The sequence below is a fragment of the Pavona decussata genome, unplaced genomic scaffold (assembly GCF_977016875.1).
Source record: "Pavona decussata unplaced genomic scaffold, jaPavDecu1.1 SCAFFOLD_223, whole genome shotgun sequence".
Taxonomy (NCBI): domain Eukaryota; kingdom Metazoa; phylum Cnidaria; class Anthozoa; order Scleractinia; family Agariciidae; genus Pavona; species Pavona decussata.
Window position 1 is genome coordinate 1,045,427 of NW_028145628.1, and position 21,124 is coordinate 1,066,550.

Sequence of the window (21,124 nt, forward strand, 5' to 3'; positions counted from 1 at the left end):
AAATCTGGTGTAAACAATAAAGAAAAATTGTTGAACGAAGATACCAGCGTGTTCGGCTGTTAAGTACGGTGCCTGTTAATGCAGTAGTATTTTCCGCCTTTTTTAACTACGCGAGAAAAGCAGATCTTAGCAAGGATTATTGGTCAGGAATTCTAAAAGAAAATTGGGGATAATCACGCATTTTTCAGAGATAATTATATAAGCAACAATAATTCTAAAAAGCGTTAAAACGCAAAACAAAGTGTGGAATTTCCTCCCAAATTGAAGCTTAATTATCTCAGAAAAATGCGTGGCTTCCCCATACTTTCTTTTCGGATTCCAATAACTCTTGTCAAGACTTGATTTTCCGCTTAGTTACAAACCGCGCAAAAATATCTTTATTTTAGCAGGCATCGCCGTACGAAATCCGAGTTCCCGGGATCGTCCCGAGCTGCGCAGAAGATATGCGCAGTGACAAAAGAGGCACGATCCTTAACTAATTGTATCAAAGCTCATACCCCAAGTTACACGGTATTTGTGTTCCAACAATATACCACTTAAATATACTACTACCACTTAACTAACTTTACACGGAAAACTCGCGTTGGTGCGAGTTCCATGCCGGTATGACATTGTGATTTCATACCGAGTTTACATGAATTCCGCCTTTATATGAAGGGACACCTCGAGGACACCTCATACCAGCCGGCGTGATTGTGACGCCATCTTGGATTGGACCACCGGCATGTCGAAGATAACGCATGTGCTACCTGTTTAGGCTCCAGGGAAAGTGATTTCATGCCTGATCGAACAGTCGTACCATGTTTACATGACATGGGAATGAGTTTTCGTACCGGTATGAAAATCTCGCTCCGGTACAGTTACCGGGGTGAACTCGCACCAGTATGACTCGCTCCAGTATGAGATTTTGTGCTGATATCATGTGAACAAATACAGGGCCACAAGAGGGAACTGGAGTGAACTCGCACCGGAATGAAGGCTGCACCGGTATCATGTTAACACTCCCTAAATTATCACTCGCAGGTAAAAATTTCCATTGGATTGGGTATCACTCCACAGAAGCATTTGCAGTTACGTTGAAAAAAATAATTTTCAACAAAAGCAAAACCTAACATGAGTTTCTGCGGTATCCCGGCTACTAGCATCCGTGACAGTTTTATGAATGCTGATCGTTGACTTGAAAAATAAAATGAATAAGAAAAATTTCAAATTTTCGTTTCCAGTGACTGTAGCTGCGAGTTTTACGTGTAGTTCTGTTATATCCAATCAGCTTGAGCTTAAAAAATTAAGTTGTATTCACAACTGGCAGTATCGTTGTCCTATCGCCTTTCCTCGTCAATCCAATCATTTGAAATCACCTTTTAAAACAAGCCTTGTTTGCTGTAGCCACTCAGACGTGACTCGAATGACGGATCAAAGTAAAATGAGATTCTTTTGCCGCGCCCTGCCGTTCTTCGTGATTTTGTAACCTCTGATGTAACACTTGCACTCGTTGTTAATAAATAACTGTTTAGTTGTGTTGTTTATAAGTTATATCTCTCCGGATTCCTGTCGATGGTCGAAGCTTTGGCTTCCGAAATTAGTCCCATCTTGATATTCTTTTCTAAATAAAGACGCTTGTTTTGCTTATTTATTTTTTTTACTTGCTTATTTGTCATATAAGATTCGGATTTAAAACGTCCTTTTGCAATAAGAATAAAACCCCTCGTAAAAGTATCGTTAATGCAAAAACATCCATATCACAAGATCTTTTGGGAAGTATTTATGGCCATACATCACAATCCATAGGCAACTAAAAATTATTTCAAAGATGTCAAATTCGACGTTGTCTCCGCCTCTGACAGTGCGGCATAGAGAGCGATTTTGTATACATTTGAAGGTACGCTATTTAGTATGTACATAATTGTACTTTTTTTTAAATTTTTTATGTCCACTTATTATTATATTGTATTATTGCCTTTTTAATACTCGACCCCACAAGCTTTTAGCTTTAAAATTTTATCGAATTAAATATAAAAGTTATCTATCTATCCAGCTTGTCTTTATGTCATGCTGTAACATGGTGTCCTGTGATTGCGACCTCAGGTAACCTGTGACCTGCCTTGATTTATTACCAACCTCGGTATTATGGACTGTCGGCTATTAATTTTTTTTATAATATATTTGTAGCTTTCGGGATTAAACACAGGGAATTAACGAGAATATAAACAATAATAACCTATTATATGGAGTCAAAACGCGCACGGAGTTTACCGTAAAAATTGTCTTCTATACATGAACCTCACAGAAAATGTTCGCTTCCCGAGTGTGATAATGTATCCGTGCATGCATATTTCAAAGACAAATAATAGTTATTGTGTTTATATTATCCTTCAAAAATTTCAGGCTGTTAAAAAGTCAAGTGACCACACGTGATAAATGGTTGGAAATGGTCATGTTTTTTCGGTAAAACGAAGAACAAAATTGAATTGCGGCAGATCTCTTTGCATATCAGTCTCTTACGTCTTTAGTGTTCTTCAAGAATAAACCATATAAGCAAGTCTAAGAATGATAGCGATCACATAATTAAGGGAAATACGTCACGTGACTTAAGAACGATGTAAAATACTTCTAACATAAATTGCTTATTCTACCATACAAGGCACAACGACACATAGGCATTTTATTTACAGACTTTTCGACAAATGCTTTTACAATTATGTTGCAAGACCTTTTCTCATTTTAGAAAATGCATTTCTTGACGTCACAAACGAAAACCAGGTTACATGATAAGAGAAAACACTTTCATATGATTGATATAGTAAGACGAAACCTACAGATGAACAATATGATGACATAATTTTTCTGCGAGGGGTGGTGATCCCATTGAATTGCATTACACTGCGCATACTTTCTAGCTTGCGTCACTCTAAGCGCGTGCTTAGCGCACGCACACGTTGAAAACATAGGGTCAGTTATTAAAAGACAGTTAAGACGGTGTTAAACAAAACCACGTTCTAAGTCATTTTCAATTTTGCCAACAATCATATGTAAACATTGTCTTCTGCCAAATGAATGGTGACAAGAAGGCTGGCACCCCACACTAGAGATTATTTATCTACTTAAAATAAACCACCTATAAACACATTTGGAGGCCCACTGATTGTCTTAAGCCGCGGCCTAAGTTAGACTCTATCAGTAAATAACTGGCCCATAGTGTCTTCCTTGATGCTAAGCCCAGCCAATTGCTAAGTGGTTATTTTTTCCTAAACAAGCAACGTGACCTAAGTGTTTTATCTCGTTATTTTAACTTAGCTATTGATATCCTTTCAGAATAATGAAGATTAATACGAGCTTAACACGAGCCTGCCCACCAAACGTGGGCATAAAATAACGACACTGGTAACGGCCACGCAGGAAACGTTTTGGGTCAATAATAATTCACAGCGTGCTTCCCTGCCAAGAAATCTATCTTTAATTGCTGCTTATGCCTCACACATTCTATGTATAACCTTTTTCCAAGTTCTCCTTTATCTATGTAATTTCTGTTGCCACCAGACATACATGGCAAGAACTAATCAAACGGACTCCTATTTGAAAGCGAATATTGAAAGCAATTATGGATGGTGGCTCTCTTCTACCACAGTCTTTTTTCGAAGGAATCGCCCTTACCATGCCTCAAGTTGCCTGAACTTAGAATGTTGACTGAAACCACAGATAAGATATTATCTTATTATTTTTTTAGTTTATTTATTTATTTAGTTATTTATTTATTTATTTATTTTTGACACCGCATAATTACATGCCTTGAAGCGTTTGACAAATGACTGGTGAGAGAAAATATTTTAAGGATTTTTGCGAATGTAAATATTGCCACGTGGATCAGCCACATGTTTCAAGTGGTTTGGCTGTCCCATTCCACAAGGATCATTAATAGGCCAATCATTTCCGGTGAAGACATCAAAATAGTAGTAAGTGGTGTTGTACCCATCGCCAGAAAAAAGTCGTGGACCATAGCCTTGACCACGAGCAAACTTGGTAGGTCCCGGATTCTCTTTACACGTGTCTGTCACACGCTTAACAACCTGACAATTGAGTTTTCCATACTGCCAATCAACCAAACTTCCAATTACCGGATCACAAATCAACCAATTGTTGCTGTTGCTTTTGATCAGGAGTTGTCTTCCAAGTTGTTTCCACAGCGAGAAGTTTGTGGCGTTGTAGTCTGTTTCGTTCAATGGAGGGGTTGTTGAGACAGGGGGGGGGGGGGGGAGGGAGGGAGGGGGTGCGGTTGTCACTCAAGAAAGTTTCATTCGAGGAGGCTCTGTCATGAGATCCAAACCCCTACGCTTTACCCTCTCAAAATGGTCCCCCTTTCACATGCCTAGTCTGTTCGAGATATTTTGAAGGACTCTTTTAAAGAGGCATTGCCATGGCTATTTTGCTGTATTTTGGTCAAATCTGGTCAAATATTTGACTTAAACGTTTTTGCTATAAAAATGAAATTGTTCTTAGAACACCGGGAAGATGTCTGCGAGAAAGAACTAACTATAATCAGTTTTTAGCGACTTCTATATAACACACACAAGAAGAACTTGAAAAAATTGACGGTTGTAATCCATTTCCATCCAAGCCATCCCCAGTTACTCGTTTTACCAAACATATTAAAATAATTATTTAAACTGTTTTAAAGAACTGTGTAATACAGGAAGCAACCGGGACTACATGTAATTTGTATTATTTTTTAAGAATTAGAGTCAATCCAGTGCACTTAATATTACAAACCACCTGTCGTGAATTGTTTCTAGTTTTGTTTGTTTTTCTGTTTAAGCCACAGGCAGCCCAAGCTCAATATCAGAGAACCGTTGAATTATAAGGATTTTTATGGGAATACAACGGATTTGTGTAGAGTGGTAGAAAATAACAGTGTTTTGTCAATAAAGTCAACTTACCCTGTTTCTTCTTGTTTTTTTTTTTTTGTCATTTACCAGCTTTTAAAGCCGATTCGGAGCGATTTCGGTGAGTTAGCGTCATTCGGGTTTCCACTGTTAAGTGTAACGAAAGGCCGAACTCTATTTCAGCAATGCCTGAAGCGTGAAACGGAATAAATCCGTTGAAATCATCTCTGTTGTCCCAATTCCTTCATAGAATCAAAGTAGAGATGAATACCTATCCTTCCAGCGCATTTCCGACTCGATTGAAGCCGTATCACATTTGCTAGAAAGATTTTCTTTCAAATCGGCTCGCTTCTGAAGTTTCGAAAGACCCGCGGCCAGAACGCCATGGACACATTGAACGTTCGATTAGCACGCTGGGTAACAAAAGTTCCCTGGCACGGGGGGAACAGCAGTTAGTCGTCCACAGGCAAACAGATTTGTTCGCAGGGTCTCCTCGTGTCCTTTTTGTGAAGACCGTCAAGGGACCATTGTTTCCATCGACAAATCAAAATTACTACCAGACGTTTTCGGCCCAAATTTAAAGAGCGCGATCTATTCAACCTAAATTTCCGGTAAAGAATCAAATATATCGATAACCTGTTGTCCTTTTTCCCGGAAATTTGGAAAATCCGGGAATTTTCTGTTCCATTGGTCATACCATTTCGCCAGATGCTCAGCCCACGGTTTCTTACGGGATTTTAAAATTACACTCGCGTTTTCTGAATAAATCTATTGATTTAGTTTGCGTACTGTGGCCGAACTATCCAGGAGCTAACGTCATAGGAGTGCCATTTTTATTTCTGCGTAGTCCGCCGTTTCTGTAGAACTTGACCGAGTTGAAATAATCGTGAGGCAGCATAAATGAAATAAAGTCATATTTTCAGGCGTCTTTTTCTCGTTGGGACGTGCAGAGACGACGGCGACCACAACAAGAACGTCAGAAAACAATAGTTTTAATTAGCAAAACACTGGCTCTGCACGTGCGTTATAAAACTTTGCATTGGTACATTTCTTTGTCGTCCTCTACAAAACAACGACGTGTAATCACCATTCAAGGTTTTATGGAGAACGTGAATACTAGATGATTTATTTTCCTTTCCCTTTCTGAACTTTAAAGTCGCTCCTACGACGTTAGCTCCTGGATAGTTCAGCCACATAACACAAACTAAATGAGTAAAAATTATCGCATATTTATTCAGAAAACGCGAGTGTAATTTTTAAATCCCGTAAGAAACTTGGGCTGAGCATCTGGCGAAATGGTATGACCAATGGAACAGAAAATTCCCGGATTTTCCAAATTTCCGAGAAAAAGGACAACAGGTTATCGATATATTTGATTCTTTACCGGAAATTTAGGTTGAATAGATTGCGCTCTTTAAATTTGGGCCGAAAACGTCCGGTAGTAATTTTGATTTGTCGATGGAAACAATGGTCCCTTGACGGTCTTCACAAAAAGGACACGAGGAGACCCCGCGAACAAATCTGTTTGCCTGTGGACGACTAGCCGCTGTTCTCCCCGTGCCAGGGAACTTTTGTTACCCAGCGTGCTGTTCGAACGTTCAATGTGTCCGTCTTTCGAAACTTCGGAAGCGAGCCGATTTGAAAGAAAATCTTTCTAGCAAATGTGATACGGCTTCAATCGAGTCGGAAATGCGCTGGAAGGATAGGTATTCATCTCTACTTTGATTCTATGAAGGAATTGGGACAACAGAGATGATTTCAACGGATTTATTCCGTTTCACGCTTCAGGCATTGCTGAAATAGAGTTCGGCCTTTCGTTACACTTAACAGTGGAAACCCGAATGACGCTAACTCACCGAAATCGCTCCGAATCGGCTTTAAAAGCTGGTAAATGACAAAAAAAAACAAGAAGAAACAGGGTAAGTTGACTTTATTGACAAAACACTGTTATTTTCTACCATTCTACACAAATCCGTTGTATTCCCATAAAAATCCTTATAATTCAACGGTTCTCTGATATTGAGCTTGGGCTGCCTGTGTTTGAGCTAGCAGCTGAGCTAGTTAAGGTTACTCTAGTTTTAGCTATTTTCTTGTTTCGTTTCTCTAGCTAAGTTTGTCTCTGGTTAAAGCTAGTCTAAAAAGCGTAACTTTTCTAAACAAAAAGACAGAATCCTTGTTGTATTAGCATGTCAATATTCCTTCCTTGATCTGTCGTAACAATTATGGCAGATCCAGAGCAAAAACAACCGAATTTTTCTTCGTTTTTTCTCTGTTTAAGTACGTTAAAGGTTAATTTCTCAGTTTTAGCATAAGTCGCTGGCTGGTATATATCTTATGAAGCTTCAGTTTGTTTGAGAAGTTTACCTTTTCTACATAGAAGGATCCTTCCTGTGGTAGCATCATCAGTTAATATTCCATGTTATTGTTTCACTGTGAGACAAACAAGCTCCGCTTTCTGTCATGAAATTTGCACTTTTACAAATTTCTTGCCTCGCACACATCATAGAACAGGACAACAAAGATGCAGCTTTTCCGTTCCAAATGACGTTTTCGTGGGAGACAAACGTGTTTTCTTCGATTTTAAAGTAAACTCCATCTTGCTCTGCTTGAATTGTTGTGACGGCAAGGATCATGATAACAGCTTTGATAGGAGACATCTCATTGGCGAAATGGAACAAACAGATGTTATATTATAAGGAGGTCAGCGGTCAGCGATGGCGGATAGACGTGGATTTTAGAGCTCCGCTTAGTTCTGGCTAGACCGCGCGTATTCCACCACATAAATAGCGAAAAAACATTGTAATAGCACTTTGGGTCGGTTAGAGAGACCGAAAGAAGCAAATTGGTAGCTTTTCAAGCGAAAATGTCGGAAACTCCTTCTGACACGTGTTCACTAGAAGAACTTTATAGGGTCGAAGACTTAAAGGACATCTCGAAATGCTTCGCGAAACTTCACACAAATATAGGAGCAGAATTCTGCCAGGTTCGTGAGAAACTCAAGGAAACAACCGACCGAGTCGTGGAATTGGAGAAGGTGATGTCACACTTCGAAAATGAGCATTGGAGATGAAGGAAAGTACGATACCCGGGATAATAGAAGAGGCTGAAAAGCGCGACAAGTCCATACGCGACGAACTTCTTGCCCTGAATCTTTGGGGCAGGAAATGGAATCTCATTTTTCACGGTATAACCGGGGAGTTAAAAGAAACTTCTGAAGCTACAAGACACAAAATTCAAGAATTCTTCAATACTACACTCAAGATGGATCCAGGTGAAGTGAAAAATATTAATTTCGCTGCGTGCCGTAGAATTAGAGGAAGCCGAGACGCAACTAAAGAGTCGATCATCGTCAGGTTTGTCGACCTGCAACAGCGGGATTACATTCTTAATCTAGCCAAGAAGCTCCCAAAAGGATCAGGTTATGGAGTGATGGTCGATCTACCACCAGAGCTCTCGAAGCTTAGAGGCCGACTTCTCAAGAAGAAATGGGAGCTTCCCTTTCAGCAACAAAAGGAGGCGAAATTAAAGTATCTACAGAAGGCCCCATTCATTCAACTAGTCGTGGCTGGTCAGGTTCAAGAATCGGGTTGAACTATGGAAAAAGCTAAGTTATTGCCTGTCTTACTGAGTAAAAGCTAATTTCAAGAATAGCATATCTAATAATTATGTCGCTATTAACATTTTGTTTAAGTACTTCTAGTACGCGCGAGTCGCAGCACAGGACATCATTACTATAAGCCAGAAGCTGCAATCGCTAACAGGACGCTACTTGTTGTGTTTGTTTAGTGTCTGTTTGTTCTTGTTCTGGATTGATAAGTCTCAATCTGTTTTCGTCTTACATATGCAAATATATATATATTTATTGTAGCGTTTGCTCTGTGCCAGCAAATCAATTCTACCCTTTTGCGTTGTAATAAGTATGCAAGATTAACAGATCATAACATTTAAATTCAGTGAGGATAAAATTAACAGATTGAAGATCGGGACATTGAATTGTAAATGTTTGGCAGATGAAAAAAAAAGAAAAGACGTCTTTAATTGGCTTCGGCAAAAGAAACTTGACATATATTGTCTACAGGAAGCGCATATCCAAAATAGCAAAAGAGAACAAGCAAGGTGGAAATCCCAATGGGGCTATGAGGCGTTTTTTAGCAGTTTAGATAGCAAACGTTGCGGAGTTGTTATTCTATTTAACAATACATTTGAATATGTGCTGCACAATGTAATTAGCGATCAACAAGGCAGATATATCGTATTAGATATTTCCATTTTTCAGCAACGTTGCACTTTGGTTACTCTGTATGGTCCGAACACGGACTCGCCCGAATTTTTTACAAACCTGAAAGAAAATTTAATCAATTGGGAACTGTCAAATCAACCTATTATATTATGCGGGGACTGGAACGTGGTGCTAAATTACCATAATGACACGATAAATTACTCAAAGGAAAACAATCCGAAGGCTCAAAAATCTGTGCTGGATTTAATCGATACTTTCGAGTTGGGCGATGTCTATAGAGACCAGGAACCAACTGGACGTAGTTATACTTGGAGTGCGTACAGTAATTTAAAACAAGCAAGACTCGATTATTTTCTTTTGTCTACTGATTTAACGGGTCTAGTGGAGTCAATTCAAACCAATGCTGGCTATCGCACGGATCACTCATTAGTAGTTATGAATATGATTTTTACACATCAGGAGAGGGGCAGAGGGTTCTGGAAATTCAATAATTCTCTACTGTCAGATCCGGCATATGTGAAACTTGTCAAGGATTGTATAAATGAGACTGTGGATGAATACAAAATTAATGGTGACATAGAAAATCCACAGCCCCATACTTTTTCCATTAATGACCATTTTTTGTTTGAAACACTTAAGCTTCAAATTCGGGGTAAAACAATTTCTTATGCAGCATGGAAGAAAAAAGAGCAAAATAAGACTGAAAATTTTCTAGAAAAGGAAATAAATTTTCTTCAGCAGAGTTTAAATGAATCTCCCTGTGAAACAACCAAAAGGAAACTCGCCCAAAAACAGAATGAGTTACGAGAGAGAGCATAAAATGCGTGGTATAGTTATAAGGTCAAAAGCTAATTGGATAACTAGGGGTGAAAAAAGCACTAAATACTTCTTGAATCTGGAGAAAAGACATTACACAAACAAATTAATTCCTAAGCTAGTTTTAGAGGATGCTACCGAGATCACAGACCAAAAAGATATAATTAGGGAGCAGGAGCGTTTTTATGAAAAGCTTTATACCTCCAGGAAAACTCAATTCAGGGCTGATCATTCTGCCACATTTTTCAATCAAGATAATATAAGGGTGAAGTTGACTCCTGAAGAAAAGGACTCTTGTGAGGGTAACATTTCTGCCAAAGAATGTTTAGATGCCCTAAAAGCTATGGGTGTTGGAAAAAGTCCTGGGATGGACGGTTTTACCGTGGAATTTTATAATTTTTTTTGGAATGACCTCAGCCATTATTTAGTGCGTTCAATTAATTTCTCATATAGCGTTGGCGAAATGTCGGTCACTCAGAGAAGCGCGCTTATAACTACCTTACCTAAACCAAATAAGACAAAGTTCTATCTGAAAAATTGGAGGTCGATATCTTTACTTGGAGTTGATTATAAAATAGCTTCAGCTGTTGTCGCAAATCGTATTAAGAAGGTTCTCCCATCCATCGTTTCACACACCCAAAAAGGCTTTTTAAAAAACAGGTCTATGGCCGAAAACACAAGACTAATTTATGATATTATAGATAAACTAAATTCTAACAACGAAGAGGGCTTACTGTTATTAATTGATTTTGAAAAAGCATTCGATTCGGTAGAATGGAACTTTCTTGACGGAGCCTTAAAGTTTTTTAATTTTGGAGAGTCTATAAGGCGGTGGGTTAAAACCTTTTACAAAAATATTAATAGCTCCATTTTATACAATGGTCATTGCTCCAATTCTTTTTCGGTCTCAAGAGGTGGAGGGACGTGAACCCGATTTCGCTGGCGTACAGAGCTACGTTAAGTTTCATTACAATATTGAAAAATTTGCGCGTGACTTTTCTCATCACGATAAAATTTTAAGTAAGTGGAAACCGATGAAAAAAATTATTTTGTCCATAAATGATGTAATGTGCTGTAATGTAAGAAGAATAAGCATTGTACCGTATTTTAAGTTGAGTAAGTATTGTAATGTAAGTAATGTAAGTTGTATCTTGAAAGTAGAGTTATTGTAATGTTAGTGGTGTAAGAGATCTGTATTGTAAGTAATGTAAGCAGTTTTGTGTTTTGCAAATTAAAAAAAAAATTAAAAAAAAAAAAAAAAGAACAGACGAAATGTAAAATATACAGAACACGTTCTAAAATCTCAAGCGATATTCTAAAACTTCGTTTTCGACACAATTTGACCAGTTTCCACAAAATTACCACCTTTTTGCAAATGTAAGATGGCAAGAAATTCGAAAAAATTCAAAGCCAAAACTTAATGTCACAACTTAAAAGAACTCTCACAAAATGGCTATGGAAATTTCCAACGTCAACTTTTAGAAGCACAAAATGCCTGTGGCAATTTCTAAAGTGAATTTTTACAAGGACAAAATGGCCATGAAAATTTCCAACGTCAATTTTTTTCAAGCACAAAAAAGCTACAGCAACTCAATGCCAATTTTTACAAGCACAAAGTTGCTGTGGCAATTTCCAACGTTAATTTTTACAAGGACAAAATGGCCATGGAACTTGAAACGTCAATTTTTACAAGCACAAAATGGCCGTTGCAATTTCAAACGTCAAATTTTACAAGCACAAAACGGCCGTGGAAATTTCCAACGTCAATTTGTTCAAGCACAAAATAGCTACAGCAACTCAAACGCCAATTTTAACAAGCACAAAATGGTCGTGGCAATTTCCAACGTCATTTTTTACAAGGACATCGATTCACCGGACGAAAAGCCACATTTAATATTTTGTCGGTTCATTACGGATTGGCACATATCCTCACGTGTGGCAAAAAACCACCAGTTTTAAAAACACATGCCAGCAATAAAAACGTCAATGTAAATTAAAAATGTCTCATCAAAATTTGTCTGTGCCATTGTGAACTGTTAGTTTGTACATCATTGCTGAGGGCGAACGTGGCACACCAGACTTAACAACAATAAGTTTAAGCTAAGTTACAGTGTACAATTCTGATCGCTGTAAGTTTGATGATCGTTTGCATGATGAATGTTTATTTCACATTTCGTGTGTGTTGTTATCACATTTGTATTTTCCATTTCGTCAGATGTATCCTAGCAAAGCTGTTATCATGATCCTTGCTGTTACAACAATTCAAGGAGAGCAAGACGGAGTTTACTTTAAAATTGAAGAAAACACGTTTCGTTCGGATGAAGATGCCATTTTGAGCGGAAAAGCTGCATCTTTGTTGTCCTGTTCTCTGATGTGTGCGAGGCAAGAAACGTGTAAAAGCGCAAATTTCATTACCGACAGCGAAGCTTGTTTGTCTTATAAAAAAACAAGGGCAAGGAACATCGACGTGTTGCTACCACAAGAAGGATCTTTTTATATCGAAAAGGTAAGTTTTTTTAACTAGTTTAACCTTTTTTAGATGAACGAACCAGAGACTAGCTAAAACAGAGAAATTAACCTTTAACTTACTTAAAAAAGGAAAAGACGTAAAAAGAAAAAGTCGGCAGCATTTGCTCTGGATCTCCCCTAATTACTGCGACAGATTGAAGGAAATGAACACAACCTAAAAAGGCTGCATTTTAATCACATCTAACCGGTTACCTCCTGCAATACTTAGTTGAAAAACAAAACAGTTATATTTTGTTTTATTTGATACAACGAACACCTGGCTGGCATAAAACTTCAAGAAAGACCGCGACGCGTGTTACGGAGAAGCTTTGGCAACTTTCGGCGTTGATCGTATTGGCGTCGGCTTTTACTTCGTTATTATAAAGGTGACTCGACCCAATTATGTTTTGGCGGTACCATCCTACTTTGAAGCTCTCTGGTACGCCTACCTCTACTTTTATCGTCAGTGTAACACATAGAATGGATAACATATAGATCAATCAACAATATAACACAAAACTTTGGTGATCGGAGTAAATGTCACGTGGTTATAGTGCCACGTCCCTTTGAGGTCTAGGTCGAAATTCTGCTGTTGCCGGCTTTTTTTCGTGAAAATCTCTCGGCTACGCATAGTGCGCATTACTGCCTTGCGCCTGAACAGAGTTTCAACAAAATCGCAAAGACCCCATTCGAGAAATTTAGCGCTTTCCAAATTTAGGTCATAATTTATGTAAAAATAATAAGCAAACTTTAGACGATTATATCTGATAAACTATAAGATTTATTCCTTTATTTTGGGGATCTTTATAACAGATGGGTCCTCGCAAGTCAGCAAAACACTTTAGGGCCTTGTAAATGCACGCGATTTCGAGCAATGCAAACATATAGGAATTATAACTTTAGCTATTTGTTGACGTTTGTCAGCATTTCAGAGTCCTTCTCAGAAAAAAAAAAGCATTTTCTTAAAAATTCGTAGTCATTTTTCCCTTAAAGTTTTTCAGGGCCACAATTGATTAACTAACTACCCGGATTCTGAATTTCACGTTCATTGAAAAGCTGTGACATTATCTTCTATAAGCCCAAACTAGAGTAAAAATTGAAGATTTTTAGCGTTTTGGCAGAGTTTGTGCTTTGGGAGTTTTCTATTGTTTCGAGTTTGTCATGATACAGCATTCTCGTTCAGCACGCGTGCAATGACCACAGGTTAACGTTCGGCACGCTGTGGCATTACTAGTTTTAATTTTTTTCTCTCAACAGATCATCTCAGCAAGATCATTATCGGGTAAGTTGTTAAACAAAGTTAAAATGATGCTGAACGATATTTATTAACGAGTTAGAGTTCTGGGTAGGAAATCAACTAGCTAAATGTTCGAACAAATTTGATTGCCTAATTAAGGAGATGCTTTTCATAAGAAAAGTTAAACCATCCTTAAACGTGCAAACAGACTCAATTCGCGCAAAGGTATTCACCTGAAGAACTTGTGATCGATTTTTAATATGCTAACTAGTAGAGACTGTAGAGTATAGAAATCAAATCTTTGCATTAATTTGTCCACTTTGCCTTGAGAATTGTGTCAATATGTCGCCGAAACGTCGGCTATTAACTTTAATTTTCGCTTGCTTATGTTTCGAGAAATCATTATTGATCAAAAGTTATTATTATTGTTGTTATTATTATTGTTATTATTATTATTATTATTATTATTATTATTATTATTAGTAGTAGTATTATAATTATTATTATTATTATTATTATTATTATTATTATTATTATTATTATTTTTATTATTATTATTATCATTATTATTATTATTATTATTATTATTATTATTATTATTATTATTATTACTGATTTTCTGCCGGAATAACCGTTTCATGCGTACAAATATGGAAAGCGCTCTTATATATACACGAGGTTGCATATATCCATATGCTACTTCACTGTCGTCACAGAATGAGGAACTCTTATTTTGCTGAGTTCAAGATTGGCGTTATGTACTGATGGGGATTTCTGTTGTAAATCAAGTTCCTAAACTCTTAAGTTGTTATAAATGTTCCCTTCAGTGCCATTAAAAAAAATACTGGTTTGCCGACCAAACATTTTCACTGGAATTTATTATTATCATAATTATTATATCTTTTTTGAAAAAAGACTTTTTAAAAATAATAATAATAATAAAAACTTTTTTCAAATATCAGATATTTTAAAGAATTTTGAACTTTTATTATTAATTATATCTATTTCCTCTTCTTTTATGTAAGGTTAAGTTGCATTTTTGTTTTAGAATTTGTAAATGGATAGTGTTTTTACAATTTCCTTGGTAAATGTCAATAAAGAGATTATTATTAAGATCACCTATATAAAAAAAATATATTATGCTGCATATATCCATACGCTACTTCACTCTTGTCACAGAATGAGGAACTCCTATTTTGCTGAGTTCGGTTGTAAATCCAGTTCCTAAACTCTTAAGTTGTCATAAATGTCCTTTTCAGTGCCATCTCGGATTTAACTGAACAATATGATTAGGGAGACGGTTGACATTTTTTGACTACCGACCATTCCTAACTTAGAAAATTAATTATATTATTGCGACTAACAACATGCTTTGTGTAGGTACCACTAAATCGTCCGCAGTCCCCTCCTGCCAGGTCCTACTCAGCCAATCCCCTTTTACTCCCTCTGGCGTTTATTGGATTGATCCTGACGATGCGTTCAAGGCTTACTGTGACATGGAAACCGATGGTGGAGGCTGGACTCTAGTATGGAGTTATACTTTCACTAATTACCAAAATTTCAGTCATGCATCAAACGCAATCACTCCAAGACCAAATTGGCAAGCAAAAAGCCGGCTAGTGGATGTCCCTGTCTCAACAACCCCACCACTGAACGAAACAGACTACAACGCCATAAACTTCTCGCTCTGGAAACAACTTGGAAGACAAGTCCTGATCAAGAGCAATATCAACAATTGGTTGATTTGTCATCCGGGAGATGGAAGTTTGGTTGATTGGCAACCTGGAAGTGTAAGCTGTCGGATCATCAAACGCGTGACTCCCACCTGTAAAGAGAAGCCGGCGCCTTCAAAAGTTGTTCGAGTTCGTGGCTTTGGACCGATTTTTAAAAGCACAGCAATTTTGAATAGCTCTTACTACTATTTCGATGGCTACACCGGAGAGGACTGGCCTACCCATGATCCTTGTGGAATGGGACAGCCAAACCACTTGAAAAATGTTACTGATCCGCATGGCAATATTTACATTCGTTAGACGGCTTCAAAATAGTTAGCAAAATTGATATTCATCAAAATCTTCGAATGACCGCGTTAAAAGCGTGTTGAGTTGAAATGTTGACTTGTTCAAGGACTTGTTAAAAAAGAAATTTAAAAGAATTTAAAATGAAATTCCGCAGTGTTTCTCACCAAAAAATTATCAGCTGATATTTTTACTTGGAGTAACTTCTGTCAATAATAATAGTCGGAAAGCTTTTTCATTTGAAGGTGTCTGCCATTGTACATATTTTTGTTTTTGCTGTAAGACCATGTACTGTATTTTAATTAACAGTCTGAAACTTGCAAACATGTACTCTGTAATTTATAGAAATAGGCGTGGACTTTGAGTACTGCCTTTCTTATTGGAAGTTGTTGTTTGTAACTATTGCGCTTACACATTCAATTTAAGATTTTACATGTAACTTCTGGTTGAAAATGTATAATTTTTATCCCATTATGTTTTTTTGGCCAGACAATTAGATGAACACAACGAATCGAAAGTTGTAAAACAAAAAACACTGTTCCATTGTTAAGTGAAGAAAGTAACGTATTACAAATTAGTATATAGACACGAGTGTTTTACTGGAAATACACCACTCGTAAAATTCATACGAAACTACATCCGGGACCCGAGTATCGTATTTTCCATATTCTCTCTAGTGAGGATATTGATGACGTCATTTCCCGCTTTTTTACGGTCACTGAAAAATGGTTAACGATAGATTTGTCTTTATAGTAAAAAGAAAATTACACCTTGGCTTGAAGATATGAATTTTATTTTCTCGTGTTAAAAATAATATTTTACGAAGGGGCGCGATATTGTTTTTACCACTCGAAATAAATTTCATATCTTCGGGCCGCCGTGTAATATCCTCTATTTCTGTTACCAACCAATCATCTGAAGGCTTACGTTAGCCTGCATTAACAGTTGATGAGAGTTTGACAGTAGGTTGTCAATCAAACTTCAGCGCGAGAAGTTCTCATTTGGAGATTCTCAACAACAACAACAACAACAACAACAAGCTTTATTTGCATAACTATAACAAATACAGTATTGCAAAAGCTATTCATAACTAATTATTGATTCGTTAACTAATTCTTAAGATAACAAAAAAAAATAAAGTTACTGAAGTAAACTGAGCTCAGTATGGTAAATCTGGTGTAACCAATAAAGAAAAATTGTTGAACGAAGATACCAGCGTGTTCGGCTGTTAAGTACGGTGCCTGTTAATGCAGTAGTATTTTCCGCCTTTTTTAACTACACGAGAAAAGCAGATCTTAGCAAGGATTATTGGTCAGGAATTCTAAAAGAAAATTTGGGATAATCACGCATTTTTCAGAGATAATTATATAAGCAACAATAATTCTAAAAAGCGTTAAAACGCAAAACAATGTGTGGAATTTCCTCCCAAATTGAAGCTTAATTATCTCAGAAAAATGCGTGGCTTCCCCATACTTTCTTTTCGGATTCCAATAACTCTTGTCAAGACTTGACTTTCCGCTTAGTTACAAACCGCGCAAAAATATCTTTATTTTAGCAGGCATCGCCGTACGAAATCCGAGTTCCCGGGATCGTCCCGAGCTGCGCAGAAGATATGCGCAGTGACAAAAGAGGCACGATCCTTAACTAATTGTATCAAAGCTCATACCCCAAGTTACACGGTATTTGTGTTCCAACAATATACCACTTGAAAGAAATGTGATGGTATATTTCCAGCCTGGTGAATGAATGAGAATGATGATTATTCTAGAAAGTGACGCAGGCATACTCGGAAAAAAGAAATCCGAGTGCTCCTATCAGGAGTCGAACCTAAGACCTTCCGATTACTAGTTCGGATGCTCTACCACTGAGCTACAGGAGACTCGTGGGAGCTAAGGCCATTAAACTAGGTTCATGGGACAAACATCCTGCATACTGCTAGGATTTGAATGTCGAACGTGTGGTATATGAAAGAAATGTGATGGTATATTTCCAGCCTGGTGAATGAATGAGAATGATGATTATTCTAGAAAGTGACGCAGGCATACTCGGAAAAAAGAAATCCGAGTGCTCCTATCAGGAGTCGAACCTAAGACCTTCCGATTACTAGTTCGGATGCTCTACCACTGAGCTACAGGAGACTCGTGGGAGCTAAGGCCATTAAACTAGGTTCATGGGACAAACATCCTGCATACTGCTAGGATTTGAATGTCGAACGTGTGGTATATGAAAGAAATGTGATGGTATATTTCCAGCCTGGTGAATGAATGAGAATGATGATTATTCTAGAAAGTGACGCAGGCATACTCGGAAAAAAGAAATCCGAGTGCTCCTATCAGGAGTCGAACCTAAGACCTTCCGATTACTAGTTCGGATGCTCTACCACTGAGCTACAGGAGACTCGTGAACCTAGTTTAATGGCCTTAGCTCCCACGAGTCTCCTGTAGCTCAGTGGTAGAGCATCCGAACTAGTAATCGGAAGGTCTTAGGTTCGACTCCTGATAGGAGCACTCGGATTTCTTTTTTCCGAGTATGCCTGCGTCACTTTCTAGAATAATCATCATTCTCAATATACCACTTAAATATACTACTACCACTTAACTAACTTTACACGGAAAACTCGCGTTGGTGCGAGTTCCATGCCGGTATGACATTGTGATTTCATACCGAGTTTACATGAATTCCGCCTTTATATGAAGGGACACCTCGAGGACACCTCATACCAGCCGGCGTGATTGTGACGCCATCTTGGATTGGACCACCGGCATGTCGAAGATAACGCATGTGCTACCTGTTTAGGCTCCAGGGAAAGTGATTTCATGCCTGATCGAACAGTCGTACCATGTTTACATGACATGGGAATGAGTTTTCGTACCGGTATGAAAATCTCGCTCCGGTACGGTTACCGGGGTGAACTCGCACCAGTATGACTCGCTCCAGTATGAGATTTTGTGCTGATATCATGTGAACAAATACAGGGCCACAAGAGGGAACTGGAGTGAACTCGCACCGGAATGAAGGCCGCACCGGTATCATGTTAACACTCCCTAAATTATCACTCGCAGGTAAAAATTTCCATTGGATTGGGTATCACTCCACAGAAGCATTTGCAGTTACGTTGAAAAAAATAATTTTCAACAAAAGCAAAACCTAACATGAGTTTCTGCGGTATCCCGGCTACTAGCATCCGTGACAGTTTTATGAATGCTGATCGTTGACTTGAAAAATAAAATGAATAAGAAAAATTTCAAATTTTCGTTTCCAGTGACTGTAGCTGCGAGTTTTACGTGTAGTCCTGTTATATCCAATCAGCTTGAGCTTAAAAAATTAAGTTATATTCACAACTGGCAGTATCGTTGTCCTATCGCCTTTCCTCGTCAATCCAATCATTTGAAATCACCTTTTAAAACAAGCCTTGTTTGCTGTAGCCACTCAGACGTGACTCGAATGACGGATCAAAGTAAAATGAGATTCTTTTGCCGCGCCCTGCCGTTCTTCGTGATTTTGTAACCTCTGATGTAACACTTGCACTCGTTGTTAATAAATAACTGTTTAGTTGTGTTGTTTATAAGTTATATCTCTCCGGATTCCTGTCGATGGTCGAGGCTTTGGCTTCCGAAATTAGTCCCATCTTGATATTCTTTTCTAAATAAAGACACTTGTTTTGCTTATTTATTTTTTTTACTTGCTTATTTGTCATATAAGATTCGGATTTAAAACGTCCTTTTGCAATAAGAATAAAACCCCTCGTAAAAGTATCGTTAATGCAAAAACATCCATATCACAAGATCTTTTGGGAAGTATTTATGGCCATACATCACAATCCATAGGCAACTAAAAATTATTTCAAAGATGTCAAATTCGACGTTGTCTCCGCCTCTGACAGTGCGGCATAGAGAGCGATTTTGTATACATTTGAAGGTACGCTATTTAGTATGTACATAATTGTACTTTTTTTTAAATTTTTTATGTCCACTTATTATTATATTGTATTATTGCCTTTTTGATACTCGACCCCACAAGCTTTTAGCTTTAAAATTTTATCGAATTAAATATAAAAGTTATCTATCTATCCAGCTTGTCTTTATGTCATGCTGTAACATGGTGTCCTGTGATTGCGACCTCAGGTAACCTGTGACCTGCCTTGATTTATTACCAACCTCGGTATTATGGACTGTCGGCTATTAATTTTTTTTTATAATATATTTGTAGCTTTCGGGATTAAACACAGGGAATTAACGAGAATATAAACAATAATAACCTATTATATGGAGTCAAAACGCGTTCGGAGTTTACCGTAAAAATTGTCTTCTATACTTGAACCTCACAGAAAATGTTCGCTTCCCGAGTGTGATAATGTATCCGTGCATGCATATTTCAAAGCCAAATAATAGTTATTGTGTTTATATTATCCTTCAAAAATTTCAGGCTGTTAAAAAGTCAAGTGACCACACGTGATAAATGGTTGGAAATGGCCAAATTTTTTCGGTGAACCGAAGAACAAAATTGAATTGCGGCAGATCTCTTTGCATATCAGTCTCTTACGTCTTTAGTGTTCTTCAAGAATAAACCATATAAGCAAGTCTAAGAATGATAGCAATCACATAATTGAGAGAAATACGTCACGTGACTTAAGAACGATGTAAAATACTTCTAACATAAATTACTTATTCTACCATACAAGGCACAACGACACATAGGCATTTTATTTACAGACTTTTCGACAAATGCTTTTACAATTATGTTGCAAGACCTTTTCTCATTTTAGAAAATGCATTTCTTGACGTCACAAAAGAAAACCAGGTTACATGATAAGAGAAAACACTTTCATATGATTGATATAGTCAGACGAAACCTACAGATGAACAATATGATGACATTAATTTTTCTGCGAGGGGTGGTGATCCCATTGAATTGCATTACACTGCGCATACTTTCTTGCGTCACTCTAAGCGCGTGCTTAGCGCACGCACACGTTGAAAACATAGGGTCAGTTATTAAAAGACAGTTAAGACGGTGTTAAACAAAACCACGTTCTAAGTCATTTTCAATTTTGCCAACAATCATATGTAAACATTGTCTTCTGCCAAATGAATGGTGACAAGAAGGCTGGCACCCCACACTAGAGATTATTTATCTACTTAAAATAAATCACCTATAAACACATTTGGAGGCCCACTGATTGTCTTAAGCCGCGGCCTAAGTTAGACTCTATCAGTAAATAACTGGCCCATAGTGTCTTCCTTGATGCTAAGCCCAGCCAATTGCTAAGTGGTTATTTTTTCCTAAACAAGCAACGTGACCTAAGTGTTTTATCTCGTTATTTTAACTTAGCTATTGATATCCTTTCAGAATAATGAAGATTAATACGAGCTTAACACGAGCCTGCCCACCAAACGTGGGCATAAAATAACGACACTGGTAACGGCCA

General features: G+C 37.6%; 3 protein-coding genes across 3 annotated transcripts in view; 2 read left to right on the forward strand and 1 right to left on the reverse strand.

The window, feature by feature from the left end:
- Positions 1 to 21,124, reverse strand: part of LOC146459020 (uncharacterized) — a 274,511-nt gene that overhangs the window by 249,728 nt on the left and 3,659 nt on the right. The window lies entirely within an intron of this gene.
- LOC146459033 (uncharacterized) overlaps positions 1 to 21,124 on the forward strand; it is a 52,077-nt gene that overhangs the window by 9,692 nt on the left and 21,261 nt on the right. The gene's annotated exons all lie outside the window — the stretch shown is intronic.
- Positions 11,929 to 15,711, forward strand: LOC146459034 (uncharacterized). Its single transcript, XM_085089869.1, has 4 exons — positions 11,929 to 12,062; positions 12,149 to 12,439; positions 13,699 to 13,723; positions 15,059 to 15,711. The coding sequence occupies exons 2-4, from the start codon at positions 12,149 to 12,151 to the stop codon at positions 15,709 to 15,711; spliced, it is 969 nt and encodes a 322-aa protein (XP_084945995.1). The 5' UTR covers positions 11,929 to 12,062.